At 38.9% G+C, this 23,601-nt stretch overlaps 1 protein-coding gene across 4 annotated transcripts in view; it reads right to left on the reverse strand.

Moving 5' to 3' along the window:
- The window catches only part of SRPK2 (SRSF protein kinase 2), a 141,308-nt gene that overhangs the window by 45,374 nt on the left and 72,333 nt on the right, over positions 1-23,601 (reverse strand). For all 4 annotated transcript variants that reach the window (XM_069883458.1, XM_069883449.1, XM_069883432.1 and 1 more), the window contains one exon: positions 1,190-1,341. In XM_069883458.1, the coding sequence (XP_069739559.1) occupies positions 1,190-1,341 (152 nt within the window). The remainder of the gene's footprint in view (positions 1-1,189; positions 1,342-23,601) is intronic.

A 23,601-nucleotide genomic window follows, 5' to 3' on the forward strand; every position in this document is an offset into this window, starting at 1 on the left:
AGCAAGATGTTTTTCTTTTCCCTGCAGACTTCAATGTTGAGTTTACTGTTTGTTTTTCACTACTGGTACCATAAGCCACTTAAATATCTGAAATTTCACATACTAATAAAACTACTAACTCTAAAATGAAAAAGTCACTGTGAACCGTTAAATCTGAAAATACAAACCCACTTGTTCCAGGCTGGGAGAAGGGATTCTTAAAACAGCACATGTTTACACAGAAACTTTTACAGTTGGACTCAATGATCTTAAAGGTCTTTTCCAACCTAAATGATTCTATGATTCTGATGAAAAAGACAGCACCATGTCTAACACAGACAGCGTTTCTTGATACGCGTAATACAGAATATACAGTATAGTGAATGGGCATGCAGTGCTTTTTGGCCGTTCAAAACCACTAATCTGAAGCAATAAAACTTTGATATTTGCTAAAGTAAATTTATATCCTTGAAATCTACCACAACAGATAATCTAGAGTTGATAAACCTACTGTTTATGATTTTTCATGTAAGTACAGTGTATATTTTACCCTAATAGGAACAGACCTGGAACTTTAGGAATGACATTAAAACTTAGTTATTAAGACTGTTGTACTGCAGACACAAGTTTTTAAGCATTTAACAAGGTTTAAAAATGAATATAAGTAACTACAAAAATTAAGGAAATTAAGAGCTAAAATGAAGACATATAGAGCCTCACACAATGCTGAGGGCTGTAAAAGACAACATGCAAAAAAGAAAAATGTAGTATTTCCGATTGGTGTAGGTGAGAGAACGACGGAGGAAGTAGATATAAATTAAAAACTAAATGTAGCTGATGTTAAAAGCATCGAGGCATACCAGAACATTCTGGAGTGTCAGAGAAACTGTTGTTTTTGGGTTTGGTTTGGGTGTTTCTGTTTCGCTTACAACTAACATCAACCTCTGGTCTTATAAGCAGGACATCAGGAATAACACAGGGATGAAATATTTGTATATTTATTGCAAAATGTATAAATAAGCTATAGCTAAGTGAAAAACCAAAGCTGAAGAAACTTGTGCACCTGGACTTGAAGTGAGAGGTTGCTCATAATTCTGGCATATATATTCTTCTATAATTAAAGATCAGGTCTTTATAAACCTCTCAAGAACCACAACTAAGACTTGCATGACAACATTTACCCTTATCAACGTTGCTGAACTGCACATACCTTTACAGTAATCTGCGGGATCCTCTTGCTCCTCATCATCGGACCCTAAAATCTCCTCCTCTGGCTCTGGAGGGGTGGGTTCTGGCAGGGGTGGAGGTGGGGGTGGGGGTGGAGGTGGAGGTGCAGAGGGAGCTTTCTGCTGAGGCTCTGGCCTGAAAAGGAAAGAGAACACATTTAGTGAAGAGCCTGCTCATAGGGGTAACCAAGTCCTTCACAGTGGAGACAAAAACACCTCGGGAAATATCAGTGAAAGGTCTCACTTATGTTCTCACTATCACTTTTCCCATCACCTATGGGACCCCAGAGAGATAGGAACAGAGATGCACCCAACCGGACCAAAAGCAGGTCTCAAGTAAATTTGGATTTCCTCCCCGGAACACCTTGTAAAAGATAGGTAAAGTACATCATAAAGTAAAGTACATCATAAGATATAGACAAGCTTTCAGAATTCCTGATGAGTAAATGAGATGTTAGACCTATCCTGTTGAGCGTGATTGAGAAGAAGTGTTTTTCAGAGAATATCAAGTTATTCAAAAGCTCCTGCCTGTCAGCTGAAGGAAGAAATATCTTGTTAGTACACGGCAAGAAATTATCTTCTAGTGACGCTGACCCAAAGGAGACTATTTAATGCATTCTCATCTGTAGCTTCTGTCAAGACTATGGAAAGCTGTACCAGCATACAAAATACTGAGAGCAGCTATTCGGAAGTAAGAAAGAAAAATTAATCTACCTAGGTAGCCCACGTTGCACTCCCAGAACACGCACAGCATGCTTTGATATGCATTAAATGAGGGGAGAGAAAAAAACAACCCCAAAAAACCCCAAAACCCAACACTGCCAACCAAAAGCTATTTTCCTGTCTTGTATCTCCAGTTTAGGGAAAAAAGAAAAGAAAAAGCAACCAAAAAATGAATTTTTTTAAATCCTATTCTGAAAAAGGCCGTACTTGGTCATTTCTAAATTTTGAGTATTTTCAATACACCGAAAAACTGAAATCCAGGACTGAAGCTTACCTGTTGCTCAAATAATTAAGAAAGCCTTCTCCAAATAGGCTAACGCTGATATTTTTTGTATTCATACAAATATTCTTGCCAAACCTTATACCGCAAAATACATTTGCAAAGTAACTTAAGGTATTTGTGCTATCAATCAAAAGCTGCTATAACTTGCATTTATATCTATTTCAATCTAGGCCACCTGAAAAACATCATACTAACAGCAGTTTGTCATTCACGCAATAAAAAAACGCCTGTAATTTCCTAATTCTTCAGCTTCTAAAATTTAAATTCAAACACTTCCTTGATCATGAGTAAAAACTGTATTACTATTTATCCCACTCCTGTAGTCCTTTCCCTTATAATTCCCACCACCACTATTTCATTTTACACACTGCAATTGTTCCAGACAGACAGAGCATTTGGAATTGAAGAGAACAGAGTTTGTCAGAAATAAATTCCACTGGCAACATGCACCGCCTGCACAGCAGCTGCTGTTCTGCTTTTGCTTTAAAAGACAGCACTGGAAGCTGCATGCATACCAAATTTATCTGCCTGCTACCCCCTCCAGACAGTAACATTCTTCTGATCACTCAGTAAACGGTTAGATATTAAAAGGAACATTCAGAACTAATTTATTAATGGTTAAAGTTACAATGAGAAATTACTCAAATTCATTTATGTAATTTTTAACCACAGAACACTTAGGACAATAGAAAAGAGATGGGATCTATTTGTAGGATAAACAGTAAATATGTTTCCACATACTCCTACTTAGATAAACGACTTTTTTTTTTTGCCTTTATCTTTCCTCTTTTTGTTCCCAACAAAGGTCTATTGTACATTGTGAGGAAAGTAAACTGATAGAGCAAGCTAAAGGTACAGCACACTCCTTGACAAGTTGATCTGACTGCATATCAGATGAATGGCTCTCCTACAACCTGGTATCCTGGTGTCGGCAACCTGAGGGCCCCAGGCCCAGTCTGATGTTGGCAGAAAGTTTTAATCAAACAAATGATAGTATAAGGACCTACATTACAAACCTTGAAACCTTATGCTGGGCACAAGATCATTTTGGATACACAGGTCAAGAACTATGAACAGTTTAAAATAAAAAATGCCAACGAAGATCAAGAAAAATAAAAGGATAAATAATAACAAAAAGATAGTTAGCCTGCACTTCATCAACGCATCGTGCCTGGTAACACAAGCACGTCCATCGGCGCATGCACTCCTTATTTTGGACACTATTATCACTGTACTTTGTTCTGACCAGAAGTTTCCATGTAATTATTTTAGTCACATACAATGGTACAAATATAGCAAAACCTAGGGTAGATCATGGCAATGCAGTACAGGGGTCATGAGTTCAGAAAGCCATTAAAGTTGTGCCGGTTTTGTCTTTTAAGATAAAAACTACTTGTTCTGTTTCTTCACATGATAAAGATAATACTTTAAAGAGAATTAGAGGCATTTCTGGAATTGCGATTCATACATTTTGTCACTCATTTTGAAATAAACATCAAGAATCTCCTCCAAGAGAGGGAAGAAGTGTACAACCCAAGATTTCAAAAAAGCAAGTATTTTAATTTATTCACAGGGAAATAAATTCAGAAAAACAGAGCTGCTTCTGAGTATTTTTCAAGCTACTATATTCTATTTTGTTTTGTTTTGAAAACAGTTATTTTTTCCTGTCTCTCATCCTAGTTCTCTTTGGTATCTAGGAGTGTTTTCTTATTGCCCTTTGCAGATGCCAGGAAGGAAAGAAAGATATTGCCTTATTTCCTTTTGGATTTATTTATTATTTTATCTGTGAATAACAAAACACCAATTTAAACTGAAGAAAACCTTTGATTTGTCCTTTCAGCTTTGCTTGCACCTTTTGAAGCAATCAAATATTAGCACATGAAAAGGCTGAAGGAAAGAAATGCTGCCCAGTTACACCAATCTGACTGCTAATTCTGCACTACTGGCATATTTTGCCATTTTTCCTTCAGTTTAATATTCTTAGCATTGTTCTTTGGGCTTGTTCACTTTTACGTGTCTGAGGTATGCGTGAAGATCAAGCCTTCAACACTCGATTTGGCTGCTTTAAATTCTGCCTACAAGTGGAATAACTCATCCTGGCATCACCAAAGCTTGTTCTCCTGCCAACACACAACTTCATGGTGTTCAGTAGAACATCAGATGATGGCAGAACTTCAGCTTTGCTATTTCTTACTAGCCTTTTTACTGAATTGCAAAGATAAGCTATGATGAACGTCCCAACAATATATTCCTCTGCAACGTATGGCATCAATATATACTCCACTTAGCTTAGAATTAACTCTCCCAGTATAGAGTTTGTTAAAATGTGAATTTTTTTTTTTTTCAAGGCAGACTTTAAAACATCTTTGGCATTAAAAATCAGGCCATTAAGAAAGCTATCAGTAATAAAGATGTATGCTAGCTTCCACTTCCTTTTCCAAAATGCAACTGTCAAAAACTATAACAACAACCAATTCAACAACTGCACTATTTCAAGTTATTACTCTTCCTATTTCCTAAAATGCTGCATTTAAAGACAATCATTAGACAACGTATGCATGCAGAGGCATGTATATACTTTACTTTATTCTGAGGTAGTCACTTGGAACTCTTCAGTCCACCACAGCTAGGTTAATCACCATCATGCAAGCCCAAATACTTAATTAAAAGAAGAAGACGATTCATAATTTCCAGACTCACAATATTGTGTCAGTAGGTTTGAAGAGAAGTGACCTTCTCCACAGTCTAAAACAACAAACCTCAAAATTGTACTGAAAGAAGCATTACAAACAGTTAACAAATACAAGCCAATATGGTTTATCTTTTAATTAGTCTTTAAAAACACAAAAATAAATTTACAGCAAAGACCAATCAAAATATACTAACGCCCTATTTTTAATCCACTCTCAGAAGGAATGCTTTGTAACAGACAAAAGAAAAGCTGAAGCATCTCTCTACTACAGAGAACTTGAAGCAAAATACGCCAAGACACTGCACAGAGTCTTACAGAAAATCAATTACCCACTTTAAGAAATGTAAAATTACTGACAACTTGATTTTACTCTTCTCCATCATGGACATGTTGCTCCATCTTCCAACTGGGGAACAGGCAACAGTAAACGCAATCTCCATAACATTAAAACCTGAAAATGCTGGCAATACTATACCATGAGAAATTAAAGAAGAGCCATTCAGTTTTTTCTGTTGTTGATGTTGTAGTACTCTTTGCTGTTTTTTCTGTTTTTTGTTTGTTTTTTCTGTTCTGGAAAAGGTAAAACAAAAGCAGCAAGGGTGTTCATAAAAAATGACATGCCTTCCATACGGGAAGCATCCAAACATAACAGAAGCCTTCAGCCAGGAAATCCGATGGTGGAGATGTATAAAATCTTAGAGGCACAAAGAAATCAAATAGGAAATGACTGTTCGCTGCCTCTCCCCACACAAACTGAGCCAAGCTGATAAAAAAAACTAAAGAAAAAAAAATTAATCATGCAACACGGTGTTAAAAACTAAAGCTATCTTTCTACTTAAATTCAAACAGGGCTCAGAAAAGCTCATGGCTGGAAGAAAAACCAGATGATCGCTACCATGAAACTGCCTTTCTTCACAAAGCCCATCAGCCTGAGATTGCAAGATTTTGGAGAGTATTCAGCACGCTGGGGTCCAGCCCTGTGCTCTTCTCCAGGCAGCTGCTCCTGGCCAGAGGGAACACAGGTGCACCTCGGGTCTGATAAGCACTGTAAGCGCTTCAATCAAATCTGTAAGCACTTCATGTTCAGACATTCCTTCTCTTTCCTCAACAAATTAATCACTTTTGTTAGTAAAACCAAAACAGAGCCTCTTTATCCAAAACCATCATACGCAATAAATGTTTTTACTGTTATTATCAAGTAATAGGTAAGAACGCACTGCAGGCAAAGCTGCTCTACAAGATCACCTGAAGAAAACAGGCTGACGTTCTCCATGGGGAACAGGTATGTAACAGGAGTTATTCTTCATGAACTCTGTACTGTAGGCAAGGTGAACTACTGAAGTTGTTAACTTAAAGGCTACTTTTAGGTAATCAGAACTTAACTTTGAACGTAGCTAAAACGTGCACCTGATTGTCCTAGCTTTAGGAAAGCACTGTCTCAGAAGGAAAACAGATGGAATCAAATGAAAATAAAACTGGGAGGTGGGCACAAATCGGTGGGGTTAAGCTAAGAACTATCTCAGTCTGAGGGAAAAGCAAAATTGTCCTTCATATGTTCAGATTAACACATCCAGAGAAACTTTTTGCTAATAGAAAATGCAGTTAAAAGGAAGTTAAATGACTCTTTCATATTTTTTAATACAATTAAACCTGGAAGAAACTATATTCTAACAATGTTACTAACATCCTGACACATCCACAGAGACTCTCTGGGGAATTTCAAAATGACGAGGCACAGGGAGGGTAAAGACCAGAAGCAACATGCTCTAAGCCTCCTAATGCTGAGATGTGAGCTTTAAGAAATCTATGAGTGGGCGCAGCTCCATCTGGAAGGAGCTCCGGCTACACTTCCCTCCAGCTCCACAAGACAAAATCTTTCCTGCTCCTGGGTGAGGCTTTCAGGTGCTGTAGAGCTTAAAGTCTGATATCTCTACACACAAATTTCTCCCAGCTGCTATTAGTTGCTAAGAACTCAGTTATACTTGGCTCTCTTCCTCCTTTGTCCAAATGGTGTCTGCTTTACTAGTTGAACTCTTTGCTTGTTCTTTTTCCAGATGAAGATCTGGTTTAATTAGACAGGTGCCTTTTAAAAGGGAGCGCTTTGAATCACAGGTAGCTTTAAATGAAGGCTTTCTAAATAAATCTACACACATGTAACACACAACAAAAGCACAAGAAAGATCAAAACAACCCTCAAGTTCTTGCTTGGGGAACAAAACGAAGATGCATATTTCAAGTAAGATTTTAACTTTGTTATAATTGTGACTAATTTTAAATTTTAATAGCTATTATGAAAAATATTTCCAATTTAGTATTATAATTATTTTTTATTATTGCAGAGGTCATCTAACCGTTTTGAGAAAAAAAATCTGTAAATCCAGAAGGGAACAGAGCATAGTGAGACATGTTTTAAAATAACTCAAATAGATTATTATGTGAACTTCCAGAGGCTGCTTTGCTTCACATGAACATATCTGTGTGCTTATACTAGTGCAGAACTATACTGTAATATCCAATTCTAAAAAAATATGTGCATAAAAAGAGACATTGCTGCCACGTTACATGAACGAAACAGTCTCTACCTCTGGTTATTATCAAACAAAATTATCGTTCCTCCTGGGACTGCTAACATCCCTTCGAGAGGTACCATCATGCGGTCAGACATCAAGCACAGCACCAGTGGAAACCTCTCCTGCAACAGAGCAAGCTGAGACATAGTAGCTTCCGTAACCTCAAAGGAATAGCAAGAGAGAGAATGAACTTGTCATTTGTCATTTCATGCCTTCCGGAGGTGACCTTGAGCTTCAACGTATACCCAACGTCAGAGTAAAATGCCAAAGAACTCTTCCTTCTTCCATTCAAAACAACAGGTATTATAAATAAATCCTATTTCAAGGAGCTAGTACTGCAGGTTGATCATGCTGTCACCCCAGCACAGCACAGAGTGCTAGAGCAAAGAGCACCTAACGCTTCTTGTTCTCTGCTCCTCACCACACTGCTTCTCGCTCACCTCAGTGCTGGATCTTGCTATTACAATGGATGATGAACCCATGAGCCGGGCTCCCTCACTCTGCAGCCACACCACAGGCAAGGCGAGCAGGGGAAGCACATCACCAAAGGCAGAGCTGAGGGGAATCAGGAGCTGCCTGCCATTAACACTGAACCACATGCAACGTGAAGCTGTAAGGTCTGGCAGATTTGTATACATTACAGAAGGTGGCTCTTTCAGGCTTTCTCTGACATTACACTAATACCCCAGAAGTAAGGGGTTTCAAGCTCTGAAGGTCAATTCCAAATGAAAATTTATTCTCAAACAGATGTATGCTCAGCAGCTTGCACTTTACTGGTAACTGGAAACATGGGTCAAGTTGTAAAGGCTGAGAAAGGTACAAAACCAAAATGCACAAATTCCTAAAAGCCAAAGAGGAGAGAAACACAGCTGTCATACCTCCACGGAATATGCACTGACCAACGCAGAATACAGAGCTTCTTACATACACATCCTAACAGATGCCAAAATGAAATCTCCACCTGAAGTAATTTAGATAAGGAACATTGCTCAGATGCAACAATGAAAACCTAGTGAGATATTAAGCCAGTGTCCTAAACTACATATGAAGCTTCACTTTCTCCAAATCCACTTGGAACTGGAGTCCTCACACTGCACAGCTCTTTCCTCCATTTCCCTGCATATGCACCTCTACTTCTGACTGGTTAGAAGACCTGACAGGAAACACTGGCACATGGTAACAGAATAGCCACTGTTTGGTTTGGCTTCTTTTTCCTCTCTGACTATGGCCAAGCTGTGTGATGGATTCCTTTTAAAAGAATGACTCACAAGTGTATAAATGGAAATTAATTTCTAACCTTCCTTTGGCATGTTGCATTGCAGTATTTAATTTCTGACTTTCTCTTTGGCATGTTAAATTATACTGTTTCTAGTCTTTCTATTAATAAGATATAATCAGAAAACATGCTGCTGTTGCTTCAGTATCTTACAGTTGCCACTAGCAACAAATTTACAAGTTTTGAAAGGGAAGGAGAAGAAACACCCTCTGCTCTCCAAGAGGATTACCTGCCCCTACAAGATCTAGTAGATTTAGCTTAATTTGGCAACAAACAACATGTTAAGTTAACAACCCTTTGAAGTTAAAGATGGATTCAAATGTGAATTCATACCTAAATTATGAAACTTCTTTTTTGTTTATCAGTACAAGCCAATTAATATAAATATACACACACTACAAGAAGTATATTTTCCACTTATATATGTTAGAAACCATATGAAGACAACTGTGACGAACTTCAGTAGAATGAGGAGTAAATCAACAAATGCAGTATTTCCCATCCCTTTTTACCTATTTACCAGCCTAGCAGAAAACGTTTCATAGGAACAGTAACCTTTCATTTAATATCAAATGCAGTCAGCAGCAAACAGTTCTTCCTTTTTCCTCCTCCTCAAAGGCATCCTGATAAAATCCAATCTTGACCTCACGTGATCATCTCAAGGCAAAACAGCATTTTTCACTTCTATGCTTCATTAATGTTTGGAAGACCCATTCATCCCATCAGTGCAAATGCATCACGCTCTGGATGGTGTCTGGGAGCTCAGTTCTACAGGGCAATGAGAAAAGGGCAAGCAGACAAGGATTTTGTATGAGTCTGAAGGAATAAGGCTGCATGACTCAGTCAGCAATTAGAGAAACCTCCCCAACTGCAGCAGATACAAAACACCACTGCAGCGATAAATTCTGAATGCCATAGCCAGAACTCTGCCGGCACAGAACTTCACTTCACTAATCCTGGTTTCAAGAAGGTGGAACTCTTCACATGAAAGTTCAAATGACCTGTGCCATAGTCCATTCTGCAGGAGCCCTTTATATTAACAATCTTAACTCCTTTTCACTGACAGACCGTCTGTCAACATGACAGACTGATCTCAATCCTTCTAAAAACACAAAACCCTCCTCCCAGACTTCGAAATGCCAGTAACATCTCCACAGAACTCCACCAGGACTTCAACAAATCTCTTCACAGTTCTGTTAACATTTTATGAAAGTACCTGGGTTTGCACTGCAGTAAATAATAAAAACAAGCCAAACAAGCAACTTGAAAACTTTACCTTAAATATAGGACCTAAGTTGCAAATATTTCTATCAGAAAAAAACATTTTGCCAGTATTAAAAAGTTAAAATTCTTCCATTTTGGATGTCTGGCCATAATTAAAATATGAGACGCCTGCTTTGACTTTCTCTCTATATAGAGCTTGTACACACCAATTCAAGAATCCATTTTCACAACAGAAACACATAACAGAAGCAAGGTGATTGTGAAGTCCAGCAGAAATCAAAAGCGAGAAAATGGCAAAACTACTGACATACGTTTTTCACAAACACTCATTCCACACCCACACACAGATAAATAATGAGCAGCTGCTTTTAAATATGCCATATTTTAAAATATGGCCTCTAACACTTTGAGAGCTGCACATATACCTGGAAGTGAATATAATTTTAGCATCCACTCTTCTGTACCTGGGATTATCATACGCAAGAACACAATTTTGAAACCTGGACACTGACCGTGGCCAAACTAGGACCAGGAATTAAGCTGCCAGCAACCACAAACATGGCATATCCTTGTTGGTCTGCTTAGATCTACTCTCTGGCTTTGCTGAGCTTCCTTATATTTGGGAGATACTTTTAGGAGGTACACTTTCATAGAGGCGAAAAGAGAAGGAATCAAGCACACAGTCACTCTTTAGCTCTGAATTACAGTCCAGAAGAGACTGGCTTTTCATCTCCAAAATGAGAACGTTCACACTGTAAGACTGACTCAATGAGGCCACCTTCATCATCTTCTCGGATAATACACCAGGCAATTCATGACCTTTATTTGGTCTTTCTGTCTTCTTGCCTTCATAGAGGTGGTGGCATAGAGGTGGTACTGTTCACACACATGGCAGCACTTTTTATTTGGATAATTGTTTGTTAAGTTGATCTAGAAGACAACAATAACTTCGGTTCCCTAAGAAAAAAATCATCTTTTTTTTAAGTGCCTAAATATCTGAATTTTTTTTTTCACTTTTCTTTGCATACTTTTAAATGTCTCGTTGGTTGTAGAGCCTGTTTTGGACCCGTCCACTCTGTCTGAAACGTGCAGGTGAGGGTCCTTCCATTTGACTGGATCTTCCAACATGCAGCAGCTGCCTCAGGAGAGTAAGGGAAGTCATCTCAGTATTTTCGAGTCCTGTCCAGCTGGTTCAACTGGCTTGGATGAAGCAGTTTTAGATATCAAATACCACAACAATTCCTGATGAGGTTTTCAGAATCTGTTCTGTGTCAGCAAGTCTGAGAACAAGGGTTATCAGACCGTCTGACTCATCCCAGCTTGGCATGCTCACAGCATGGATGCTGGATGACTCACTTATTGGAATATTCCTGTTCTGATCCATGGTGGGAAGTCAGTCAAAGAATGCCAGCTGTCGTGGTATCCCAGATGAACGTTCTCCCCTCGTAGGGAAGATGCAACTGTAAGGATGCACCTACCTCCTAGATTGAGATCTTTCCAAATCCTGTCTTGATACCAGAATGCTGTGACTTCAGCTTCCCACACCAGGTCAGTGAACTGTGAACCTCCGGAAAGGAGGTTCATCATGTAAAGGCAAATTCTGTACCTAGTTTACAACAGGAAGTGGACAGCAACTATGAACCAGAGTCAATAGCCTCCTGGAAGTAACCTCTTTTCCATGAGCAACCCTACCCCAAGGCTTCTCAGGGGAGGACAACGGTGCCACCACCTGATCACTACTCAGAACTGTTCACACAACTGAAGAACTTTCCAATTCCAGGTTTCAAAAGTCAAATATCCAGGAAAATTGGCACAGCACAGTAAATAACAGAAACACTCTAATGCTGAGTCTTAATGACAGTAAAGGACTGTGACAGCATGACTTCAAATCCAGGACATACCTCAAGGAGAAAATGAGGTCCAAGGAACATTTTAAGTTTACCAATGCTGAAAATGGAAACATTAAGGTGTTAATGGTGGTGGCTTCTCACTTGATGGGTGCTAAAACTAAGACACACTACAATCTATGGCCTTGACATTCACTAAGCTGAGTCAGTGCCAGAGCCAGCTAAAGCCTACCCTGGCACTGGCCCAGTTATCTGACAAGCCTCAGAGAAGTGTTCAAGAAGCTACGTAAGCTGTCAACAACCTCAGTGCAACAGAGCTGAAGGAAACACACAGTTGAACCACTGTGTTTCAAAGAGATGGCACTGAAATTAACTGAAACCACACCAGGCCATGTCACCTTATGTATCTATAGCTACTGAAGACAAAGTTGTTCTGTTCCTGAATGAAGATGTGTTTGTGCAGTCAGTGCCATGGTGCATACAGGCTATCACTTACAGCTTCGATACACTAAACCTCTGAAAAGATGATAGCTGAAACACATGCTGATTGCAGGATGGGATGGAGATATTCTCACTATAAAGTGACACATCTTTAAATCATCAGCATGACAACGCAGCCAAGCCTCCGAGCTTAATCCTGATTGATAGTGCAGGTGCCAGACACAGGGAAGAGACTAATATTCCTACATGAACATGTGATTTATGTGGATTTCTACAGAATCCCAGTTAGGATGTATCAGTTACCTTTAGATATTTGATGAACTCCTGCTAGGCTACACCAGATAAATACTAACTGTAAAGTGCTGGGGTCAGGAAAGACAGATCATAGAATGGTTGGGATTGGAATGGACCATGAAGGTCCAACCCCTTGCAGAGAGCAGGGACATCTTCAACTAGATCAGACTCCTCAGAGCCCCATCCAACCTGGCTTTGAGTGTTTCCAGGGATGAGGCACTGATGATGATTCACTGGGATGAATAGAGCCCTTCACAATTACTAAGAATACTGCTTCCAGCTGGCATCATCTTCTCAGAAGGTTCTGACTTCTCAGAAAATCCCATTTCACCAAAGTGGAGCAAGTGCATTGGAATGCAGGAGGCACAGAGTAATGCAAAGAGACGAGCAAAGCTTCACCCTAATCCCAGTGAAGACAAAAGAGAAACTGTAGGCTTTAGATATCCCTTCCCTTAGTGACTCTTGGTACTCAAAAGAACATATAGCATTTCTAGAGAGCTCCCCACTACATCATCATGCCTTCCTCGTACCTAACCTTTTCATTAATAACAAAGTACAATAACTACCTGAAGATCTCAACTACTGTAGGTTTAATTCTCCACAGATATGATTTCTAGGGAGTATCATAAGAAATAGCATTTTTTATTTATCTTAAACACAATCTTCACATTCTTCACCACATCACACACCACCTATCCAGCCTATCCCCTACCAACAACCGTCACAAATACATGGAAGATTGTTGGTAAAATAGTGTCCATAATTCTTCTAATTTTTACTGACTTCCCCTTAGGTATCTGTGTATAAGCTACAACTACTTCTTGAACAAATATTAGTGACACCGAATACAAAAATGCAAGCAAAAATATACAAGGAGAAGCAATTGTGCAGAACTACTGGACAGTCTGCAGGAAGTAAGGGACATGGGAGGCCTGGCTTCCTTACCATTCACAGTGACAGAGTGAGGAAAAATGAAAATACAGGAGTTGGTGTCAGAGCTCTCCCCATCTCTATGATGCTGCAAAAAGCTGAAAAGGTATACTAAGCACCACTGACAGATAACAGAGGGTTGAAAGAACAAACAAACGAGGATTACCTTTTGACAACCCAGAGAAGCTAAATAAAACCAGAAAAACAGGATTGAAATACAAAAAAAAGAACGAGATTTTTCTGGAAGTCCTCAAAGACCTTTGTGAAAATTATTTTTAAAGAGTTCAGATAGTGAAAGTCAGATGGAAAAGGCCAGGAGACTAAGCCAAAACTCAGTTTACTTTGACCCCATTTCATCCCAGTACAAAACTTCCTTTGTCCTCGGTACAGAAGACTCCTTGCTTTTTCCATGCAAATACAGCAGTAATAATTGTGTATATATTTAACAGTGCCATTCTGTAATGTTAGATAAAAACAGAAATTAATCTTCTATTGCAAACAGTAAACAATAGGTTTCAATTTTCATTGTTACACAGATACACTTTTTCAACAGATTTATGAAGAACGTTAAATGTTTTTGTGCCTTGAAATAAATTTCCTATCTAAAAATGTAGGTCTGCATCTCTTCCGTTGCATAAAAATACCAACCACTGCACAGCATCAGCCTTTCTCCCAGTGCCACCACATTGCCATGGAAACTGGCCCAGATTTCTACTACCAATATAGGTTCCATGTAAGCAGGAAAAGAGCTTAAGTAATATTTATATAATATGGGGCAGAGAACATATATATACAAGGTTTATGATTTCATTGGAGACCTGTAGACTGGCTTAAGTGGCTTAAAGAATTCTCAGATTGTTTCTATCAGGCACTCTAAGAATATTTATATTACTAGCCTCGAGATCACAGTATAGGAAACACACATACGTGGAATTCAATATATTCTTTTCTCCCCATTTTCAATCAAAAAGACAGACAAGCTCTCTATTTCATAAGTAAATAAAATCACGTATTCTTGAACTGTACTGTGAAGAAAACAATCTAATTTAAACCTTTAAGCGCGAGACAAGCCTTATCCTCAGAAAGCCATGATATAAGACTACAAAGGCTTTTTAATAACACATTTTGAAACAAAGGAAAGCCAATCTAACCTTCAGTACTCCCATTCTTTTAACAGGATGGCAGGTCTGTCATATTCTACCCCCCCTCCCCACCCCCTGCAAAAAAATTCCCTGTAAAAATATCACAGTAAAAATACTGCCTTGCAAGTCTAGTTGGCTTTATGCTGAGTTTGAGGGTTTTTTTCCTGAATACAAGTCATGTACAGCCACACAATTAGCCTTCATTGACTCACAGAAGGATTGAGGTTGGAAGGGATCTCTGGAGGTTGTCAGATCCAACCCCCTTGCTGCTCCAGCAAGGCCACCCAGAGCCAGCTGCCCAGGACTGTGTCCAGATGTCTTCTTTTGACTATTTCCAAGGATGGAAACTCCACCACCTATCAGGGCAACCAACCAATGCCAATGTCCAGCTTTCAGCACCAAGCGTAACATCAGGAGACACATTCAAACATCTAAAGATCAAACAACCATGCCTCAAAAATGTTTTCAACACCAAAAGAACTTTATTAGACAGTTAACTATAAAATGACAAAATGGAAAATACCTTTAGAGTTTATTTAAATATGGGTGGTAGATGCTGCAGAGACTCTTAAACAAAGAAGAAAAAAATGACATGTAGTTTCCCTCGCCTCTGTTAGACTTTCTCAGAATACTCTTTCAAAGTTAAAATGATTTGAAAATAACTACTACTACTAAGTACTTTTTTGTCTGGAATTTCTCAATAGAAATGTGAGACACACTCTCTTTACTTACAGACAGTCTGGGAAAGAATCTCAAAGTCAGGTTTGAATCCCTGATCTGCATGATCTGAAACATACTGTTTACTTCAAGTATCTGTGGTTCTCTCCTATGCCATATGACAGTATCCGAAGTCTATCACAAGAGTCAAGCCCTACCCTCTTTCTCACCCATAGAGGCTTTCTTCCAAATAAAATGTCTCAAGTTATAAATATTAATTAAAAAGCATTGTCTTTCTTGAGACAGAAATCCCATGGAAAAGGAGCAGACCCAAGAACTTGATGCAACGATCCTAGAAGGGCTCTTCTAAGGCAGATTAAAGATACATACAGGCCAGTATCCTATATTTAGAAAAGCAGCCATGTACAGACATCCAAGGAAAAGCATAAGAGCAAGGAAAGCACACAGGTGTCCTCCTTCAGCCAAGCAGCCCTCTGGCTCCAACAAACAGCAGCTCAGGGGCCACCAGTAACTCCCACCTGATATTCATTCCACAAATCAATCCAGTTCCCCCTTGATCACACGGAAACCGCAACCATCCACATACTATGGCATAAAATTCCAGAGCACTGACTCCTTTTACAAACGATCATCTCGCCTGTTCTGCATCTGCCACCTCACAGCTTCAACTGGCATCCTTTGGTTCTTTTCCTGAAAGCACCTGTGAACAGTCATTCTGCAGTCACCCTGCCGGGCTCACAATTTAACAGACTGCTACTGTATGTCCCTCTGTGACCTGTTAATCAGCCTTGAAGAGTCCTACTCAACTTTGTCTTTCCTGACAGGAAAGTTGCTCCATAATTCAAGATCATTCTCTTCGCTCATGCCTAAACTCTGTCGTGCTTCTATGCAATGTTCCAAAGGTGACGAACGACAGGCTTACATTTTGGCTTAATGTTTTCTACCATATTGTTCCTTCTTCGTTCCTAATCATGCACTTGTTTGTTGAACACAAAGCTGATGCTTTTATGAAACACATAATTCACTGGCAGTTCCCTAAATAATGATTATCACCTCAGAATCCAGCATTTTATTTGAAAAGTTTCCAATATTTTTCATTGCGTATCACTAGCATTTATCTAGGTGGAATCTCATTTGTTGTTTTGACATCTAAAATGCTGGTGTGAATACAGTGAACTAGGCTTCATAGAGGTTTTTGTCCAAGAACCACCAAGATAAAAAGGAAAAGAAACACACGTATTTTTCGCCAGATAATATAACCAAAATAAACTTCTTTGTATCTTCTGGAAAACAAAGCTCATTTTGATTTTCTTGGCTTTAACATCCTAGGTCTATGACTGGCTTGTACAATAGGGACTCAGCAGAGCTGCCTAATTATTTTCTAATGAGAGTGTGATTATGGTATGAGTTATTACATCTTTGAATAGAAGTAGATTCATCAGTAGATCTAAAAAGAAATGACATTTCCTTTCAAGATATCATTTTACATAAAAATAATTACATATCTCGTGAAATCTAAATGAATGAGATTTTAGAATTGTAAAGAGACCTGAAATTAAAAATATTTAGCAAAGGCACTTGCTCTGCTCGAGTCAACATCAAAACAGCCCCATAAAACATACACTTTACATCATTTTGCAGAGACTACACGTTCTTTAAGATTATTTTATGTTTAGCTCAAAGATACCACCCAGGTGTCATGTCCCTGAAAAAGAACATACACAATTTATCAATACAACCTGTGACTTCAGGTCATCAAATCCATAGAAATTCAAGTTTAAAGAAATAATAATTGTCGCTGACAGGAAGAAAGTATTAACATGAAAACACTAGATACTACAAACTAAACTAAAAGGGAATAGCGTTCCTCATTAAAATTCTGAAGCCATATGCCCCAAAGATAAGATGTACCTACCTAATTTAGAAATGGGAGGAGACTATTAGAAACCTAATTTTCAAATCTTCAACTCCCTCTACAACAACGGCAGGGAAACATTAGCTAAGTACTAAAAACAGGTATTTCATTTCAAATGAACGATGAGAGCTATATTAATAAATGAACAAACTTTATTAAAATAATTGTGGTTTCCATTGGCAGGGGAGAAAACTACAACTGAGAGACATGGCTACCTAAATCTCAGCAATAACTAAAAATTTCCACTCCCAGAACAAGAACATAATTAAATGAACATATTGCAAAATAAAGCTTTCTTCACAAAAAACGCTTATCTGGGAACAGCTGAACTAAAAATATTGTAGCAACAACAGGCAAAGGTAAATGAGAATAATTACTCTTGGGCTTCACTGTTACTCACAAAAGTCTGGAATCAGCTCAGTCAGTGCAGGCCAGAGAGCTCCAAGCTTAAAGGAGATTTCAGCTAAGCAGTCTAGAGAAGATATTACAGGACTTGCTTCAGGCAATTTATCAATTGGTAGAAATCGTTCATATGTTTGTACCAGAATGATATTGAAATGTTCATTAAATTTTGTAGCATAGTATGTTTCATTTTCATTTAATTATGATTTCATAGGAGACCTGGCCTTCATAATGTTATTTATTATTTTTCAAGCGATAAGAATATATTTAAAATAAAGACCCTGCAAAACAGTAGCAGGCTGCAGCTTAATCCAGTAATAAAGTCACTTTCCCTTCAGCTATTTCTGTACAGAAAAATCACTATTCTCAGAGATGCCTGTTATTTACCTATGTCTAGGTAAAGTATCTTTAAGAATCATTAAGATCTATAAAAATGAATAAATGAAACAATTCTAGTTTGAAAGCAGCTGCTCATTTAAGCAAATGAGAACTCTAGTACTAGACTGATATTTCTTCAGATAGTCTGACACTCAACAGGATTCTCAACTGTTGTCTTCCACAAAAAGTTTATCTTCCACAAAAGGTCAATCTCCCACTACACTTGGGCAAGAAGTTAAATACTTAAGGTCAAAAAGAGAGAACATGGCTACAAACAAAGTGTTTCACCATGTTTTCCCTCTAAATCAAAAGACTGAAAACAGATCTGGAACATAGGTCTTTGGAGGAATATAAAAAAATATTGAAAATAGTAACAAATTTAAAATCTTTTCTAAAAAATGCACTCTGCAGATTACGTTTTTACAGCTTAATAACCAGCACAAACCAGAGGGGGTCATGTTTTGCAGAACTAGCCTCTCAAAATAAGCAAAAAAGACAGTTAATTTTTAAAACTACTGTTGCAAGACTCTATGAATAGAACAGCAAGTGACAGGTTTTCAAGTCTGCTTTCAAACCAGCAGACTGTGCCCTCAGTCCTGCCAGGACAGCGACTGTAGTTAAATCAAAACATATCTGAATACAGGTTTTAATCCACACTGAAAGCTTATAGATGTGGGCACACTCTTCTGCCAGCTTAACTTCAAAGGCCGTGCTTCAGAATGCCTTAAATCTAAATCCTAACACAAACAGCTCTTAACCTTTTAGCACCATTACTTTTTCCAACTAATCCACAATACTTTGGAAACATTGCAAATAATTACATAGTTAAAACAGTATAAGTTATCCTGAATGGTAGGATGTGGAACCATTTGATTGAAACTTTAAATAGCCAGACCTCAAAACACAAACACACCCGGCATCTGTTATAGGACTCAGCCTCCACTGGCAAGTGCACCACAGTGGCAATAAAGCTCTAAAGGGCTAAGGAAATAAGGCTTACCAAGAAAAGCAATGATCTTTCAATTAATAGTTCTTGATACTGGGAATGAAAAGCAGACTAGCATCCAGGCTCAGAGGTTTTCATCAGGACTAACAATAAGTTGGTTCTTGTTACAGCAGAGGAAAATGGTCTGAGCCCAAAGATGTTTTTCTAACCACTCTGGTCTAGTAAAAGCATAAGGTATGCAATAACGTTGATGATTTGCATAGCAAAGTTATTTCAGAAAATCACCCTCTTGATAACCCTGTACCCACCCAGGTGACAGACCAAGCAGTTGGGTACAGTTCTAACAATGATCCTTCTGCAGACACACAACATGGAAGTCTTCAGATAAAGGCTCACAGACTTGACTTTATCTCTGTTTCTCCCCTGGGCGCCCTTCAGCACTTCCTCAATGACAACCACCTCAGCCCAATATCGCCACATTCCCTAGAGGAGAATGACTCCAGCAGGCTGGCTGCTGTGCTTCTGCCACTGCCCTCAGGCTCAGCTCCGGTCCCTGCTCACCAGCACATCCACCAGCCTCCCGCAGGGCAAGATCTCTGCACTCCTCTCCGGCGCTGGGTCCCAGGGAGTTTGGTAGAGCACAGTACGTGTCAGAGGGCCTGAGCAGGCAGTCGCTGGTGAGTACAGCCAGCTCTAGGCACAGATATACTGGGTATGATGGTACAGCCTGCCTGGGCTACACACCAAAGCACAGCAAGGGGTGCTCCCCTCATTGCACTCTCAGGTCCACTAAAGCCTTGACAACATACTTCTACCTACGCAGTAAGGTGACACCACTACAGATATTGGCAGCCTTGTCAGCACAACAGCAGAAAAGTGGTGATGCCACCTTTGAACATAAGAAGCTGAGGACTTTTGAAGGACCTAATGCTTATATTACAGATTCTCTCCCTGATTAGATTAGGAAATGAGGGGAGAGAAACTACTGCAGCAAAGAAAATGACTCAAATATAATGTGAAGGCACCCAATTTAGACTTCAATTTTGTAGATGGATAAAAAAAAAAACAACCTGTTCTCCTAAGAAAGAGGATCACTGCATTTTCTGGATATAGATAGAACTATTCGAAGTCTGTGCACAACCTAAGCTGAAGTTTAAGTCACTCGCCAATACATCGTATTCTCGAAAATCAAGTGTTGTTAAAATAGAGCATCACTTGCAGGGCCTGACAGTCAACAGACTGACATAGAGAGAAGGCTCTTTGTAACAATACTGTAGAACAGTGTGTAAAAAATGAGTTAAAAATAGCCTTAATTTCTGTGAGGAAAAAAAGTCTCTAATGAAACACAACTAATTAAACTATAGTTTTATAAGGATATTTTTTTCTCTTCTTTGTGGCAGAAGGAAGAAACTGCAGTCCAGAGTTACACAACTTGTACAGTACCCTAAACCCAAAATTACACCACCTCCCTTCAAAACTGCAAACTGGTCAGCTGAGTACAGCCTTACTCTTCAGCACTGCTCATGAACTGTCATTCAGATTTAAAAACATTAAAAAATTAGGCTGACAAGTGGGTGCAATATTCGAGCAGCATGCACTGCACGTACACAGTGGTGAAAGGGATCTCTTAGCAGAGTATAAGGAACTATCATCCACAAAATTCCAGACGTGAGAAAAATGGAAGTGACATGCAAGGCAAAAATTTGCTTAATACTTATTTCTAGTCTGATTACAACTGATTTTTGCATTTTACTATACTCAGACTTTCCTTTCCAAGAAAAAGGAAAAAAAAGTAAGCACATAATCTATGTAGCCATTAAGGACAGAGAAGCACTCAAGAGGCACAGCTGACATTCACGTCATTCCCAAAGCCAGGGACAGAGGGCTTCTTTTAGCAGCTATCCTACACTTAATTTATACGGCTCTTAAACTCAGATTTCTAAACAAGCCTGGGTTCAAGAAAGCATTAATAAAGTTACAACTTCATAATTCTTTGAGATATTTGGTTTTACTTTGAAGACCTTAAAATGCATTGCACTAACACTGTACTTTTTTAAGAAAGTATCAAGCCTATTAAAAAATCAAAGATATTAAAGAATCTTGTATTTCCTTAAATTTACAGTAATTGCATCTTTTTTGAAGAGTTCCAAAAAAGACAAGCAAGTAGAATAAATTCACATTTTCCATGCAAAACAATTAGATTTGTCACTAATCTGAAAAGTGGCAAAATTTCATGACTAACCTTATAGAAGAGCCTTCTCATTTTACTACAAAAAGGGGAGCGGTGCAACACTTTTATACAAGGGTTATGTTCAGCATTTTAAAATCTTTCTAAAGCTCCAGATAAACAGAGCACCACTGAGCAAGGCTTTCAGTAAATAAATTAGCGTACTGGTGCAACCAAAAATTGTACAGCTGCACTATGGCAAAGAAGACTTAAGTTAGCTTACAAGACTCCAGTCAAATCGCTATGAGAAAAGAGAAACGATCACGAAGATCAGAAGCACACATAAATAACAAGGCAGGTGTGGTGCCAGTTACCAAATGCAAGAGACGGAGAATGGATTTACACAGCAGCTAAGAAAACAGGAAAGCAGCAGCTGAATCTATTTTAATTCAAGATGGATCCCATTTATCTGTAGGAACAGGGTATATGGTAGCTCAAAACTTCTCAACTGTAACAGAAGCAAAAGACTGAATAAAGAGTAGAAGAGAACTGCTAAAATTTTGAAGTTTTCAGTTTTTAAAACAACTCAAAATTAGGATTGCAACCTAAACACATTAATATTAAGCCCTGAGGTTAATTTAGTAACTGCTCAAATTAGAAAGACAAGTGAACTGATTTCAAGAACTAAAATTCTTCTGGCTTTGTTTCTCTAAACATTAAAGAAAGACTCCAAATATCATGACTTCACTGATTCTGTATGTATTTCCAGTCTATTTCTATAAAAATAGATATACAATGTATACCACATATAGGTAACGCAACCACAAAACCAGCTAAGCACTGAAAAGGTTTGCCCAGTTTTGTATGAACCTCAGGACCTTGCATCTGTCTCACGTATCCTGTAATTACCTTGCTACTGTCACCAAAAATTCTTGCACCTGCTTACCAGTCTACTGCCTAAAATACCAAAACAAACTGAAATTAAAAAAAAACTTTAAAACTAGGAAAACATAGGATTACATACCCTGCTTTTACAAGTTCTTTACACAGTGAAAACCTGGAAATTTTCATTTTGGAATTTAAATATTGTTCGTGCTTGTTCTTGCTTCAGACATTAAACCACTACCTATGTTACAATATTCTGTAGGTGGTTAAAAGCATTATGCGATTATGTCTTTAGACACTCTGGATGATTAACCTAAGAATCAAGATGAGATGTGAGGTTTTATTCCATTTTGTCCCCTCCACCTCTGTCTGCCTTGATAAGGATTCAACAACTCTGCCACTTTAATTAAAACAGTGAGAACTACTAATGCACATCTGACTCATGCAAAAAACCCTCCAGCAAAATAGAGAAGACACCTAACTAGAAATTCTATTTAAAAGATGTAAAAAGCTGGATGAGAGTATCAAAAACATTTTGGAGAGTAGGAGGGAAACAGTCCAGAACTCCTTTATAACTTCTGTATACATTTCAAAAATAAGGTACAAGTTTATTTCTTCTTTATTCTGTACCTGGCATGTTGAAAGCAATAATAATTAGGGAGAAAATAGTTATGGTCTTCTGCTTAGCACCTGAAATGGCTTCAACAACTTCCTGGGTGGAAGTGTCAATCTGCTTGAGGGTAGGGAGGCTCTACAGAGGGATCTGAACTGGCCGGATAGATGGGCTGAGATCAGCAATACCAGGTTCAACCAGGCCAAGTGCAGAGCCCTGCACTTGGGACACGACAACCCCGTGCAGCACCACAGGCTTGGAGAAGAATGGCTGGAAAGCTGCCCGGCAGAGAAGGACCTGCGGATGTTGGTTGACAGCAGCTGAACATGAGGCAGCAGCAGCCCAGGTGGCCAAGAGGGCCAATGGCATCATTGGCCTGTATCAGAAATGGCACAGCCAGCAGGACCAGGGAGGTGATTGTTCCTCTCTACTCGGAACAGGTGAAGACACACCTCAAATACTGTGTTAGGTTCTGGACCTCTCACTACAAGGACACTGAGGTCCTGGAGTGTGTCCAGAGAAGGGCAATGAAGCTGGTGGAGACACAGGAGAAGAAGCCTTATAAGAGACAGCTGAGGGAACTGGGGTTGTTTAGCCTGCAGAAAAGGAGGCTGAGGGGAGAGACTTTATCAGTGTCTACAACTACCTGAAAGTAGGTTGGAGTGAGGTGGGTGTTGGTCTCTTCTCCCATGTGACAGGTGATAGGAAAAGTGGAAAGGGCCTTAAATTGCACTAAAGGAGTTTCAGATGAGACATCAGGAAAAATTTCTTCACCAAAAGGTTATCAGGCACTGGAACAGGCCGCCAAGGGAGGTGATTGAGTCACTGTCATTGGAGGTATTAAAAGATGGGTAGATGAAGTGCTCAGGGATACAGTTTAGCAGTGGATAGACACAGTTGGGCTTGATTACGTCAAAGGTCTTTTGCAACCAAGCAATTCTATGATTCTATCTACCATTTCAAAACAGTCTTCACAATAAAGGACTAGTA

Source organism: Phaenicophaeus curvirostris, chromosome 1 (assembly GCF_032191515.1).
Source record: "Phaenicophaeus curvirostris isolate KB17595 chromosome 1, BPBGC_Pcur_1.0, whole genome shotgun sequence".
NCBI classification, from domain to species: domain Eukaryota; kingdom Metazoa; phylum Chordata; class Aves; order Cuculiformes; family Cuculidae; genus Phaenicophaeus; species Phaenicophaeus curvirostris.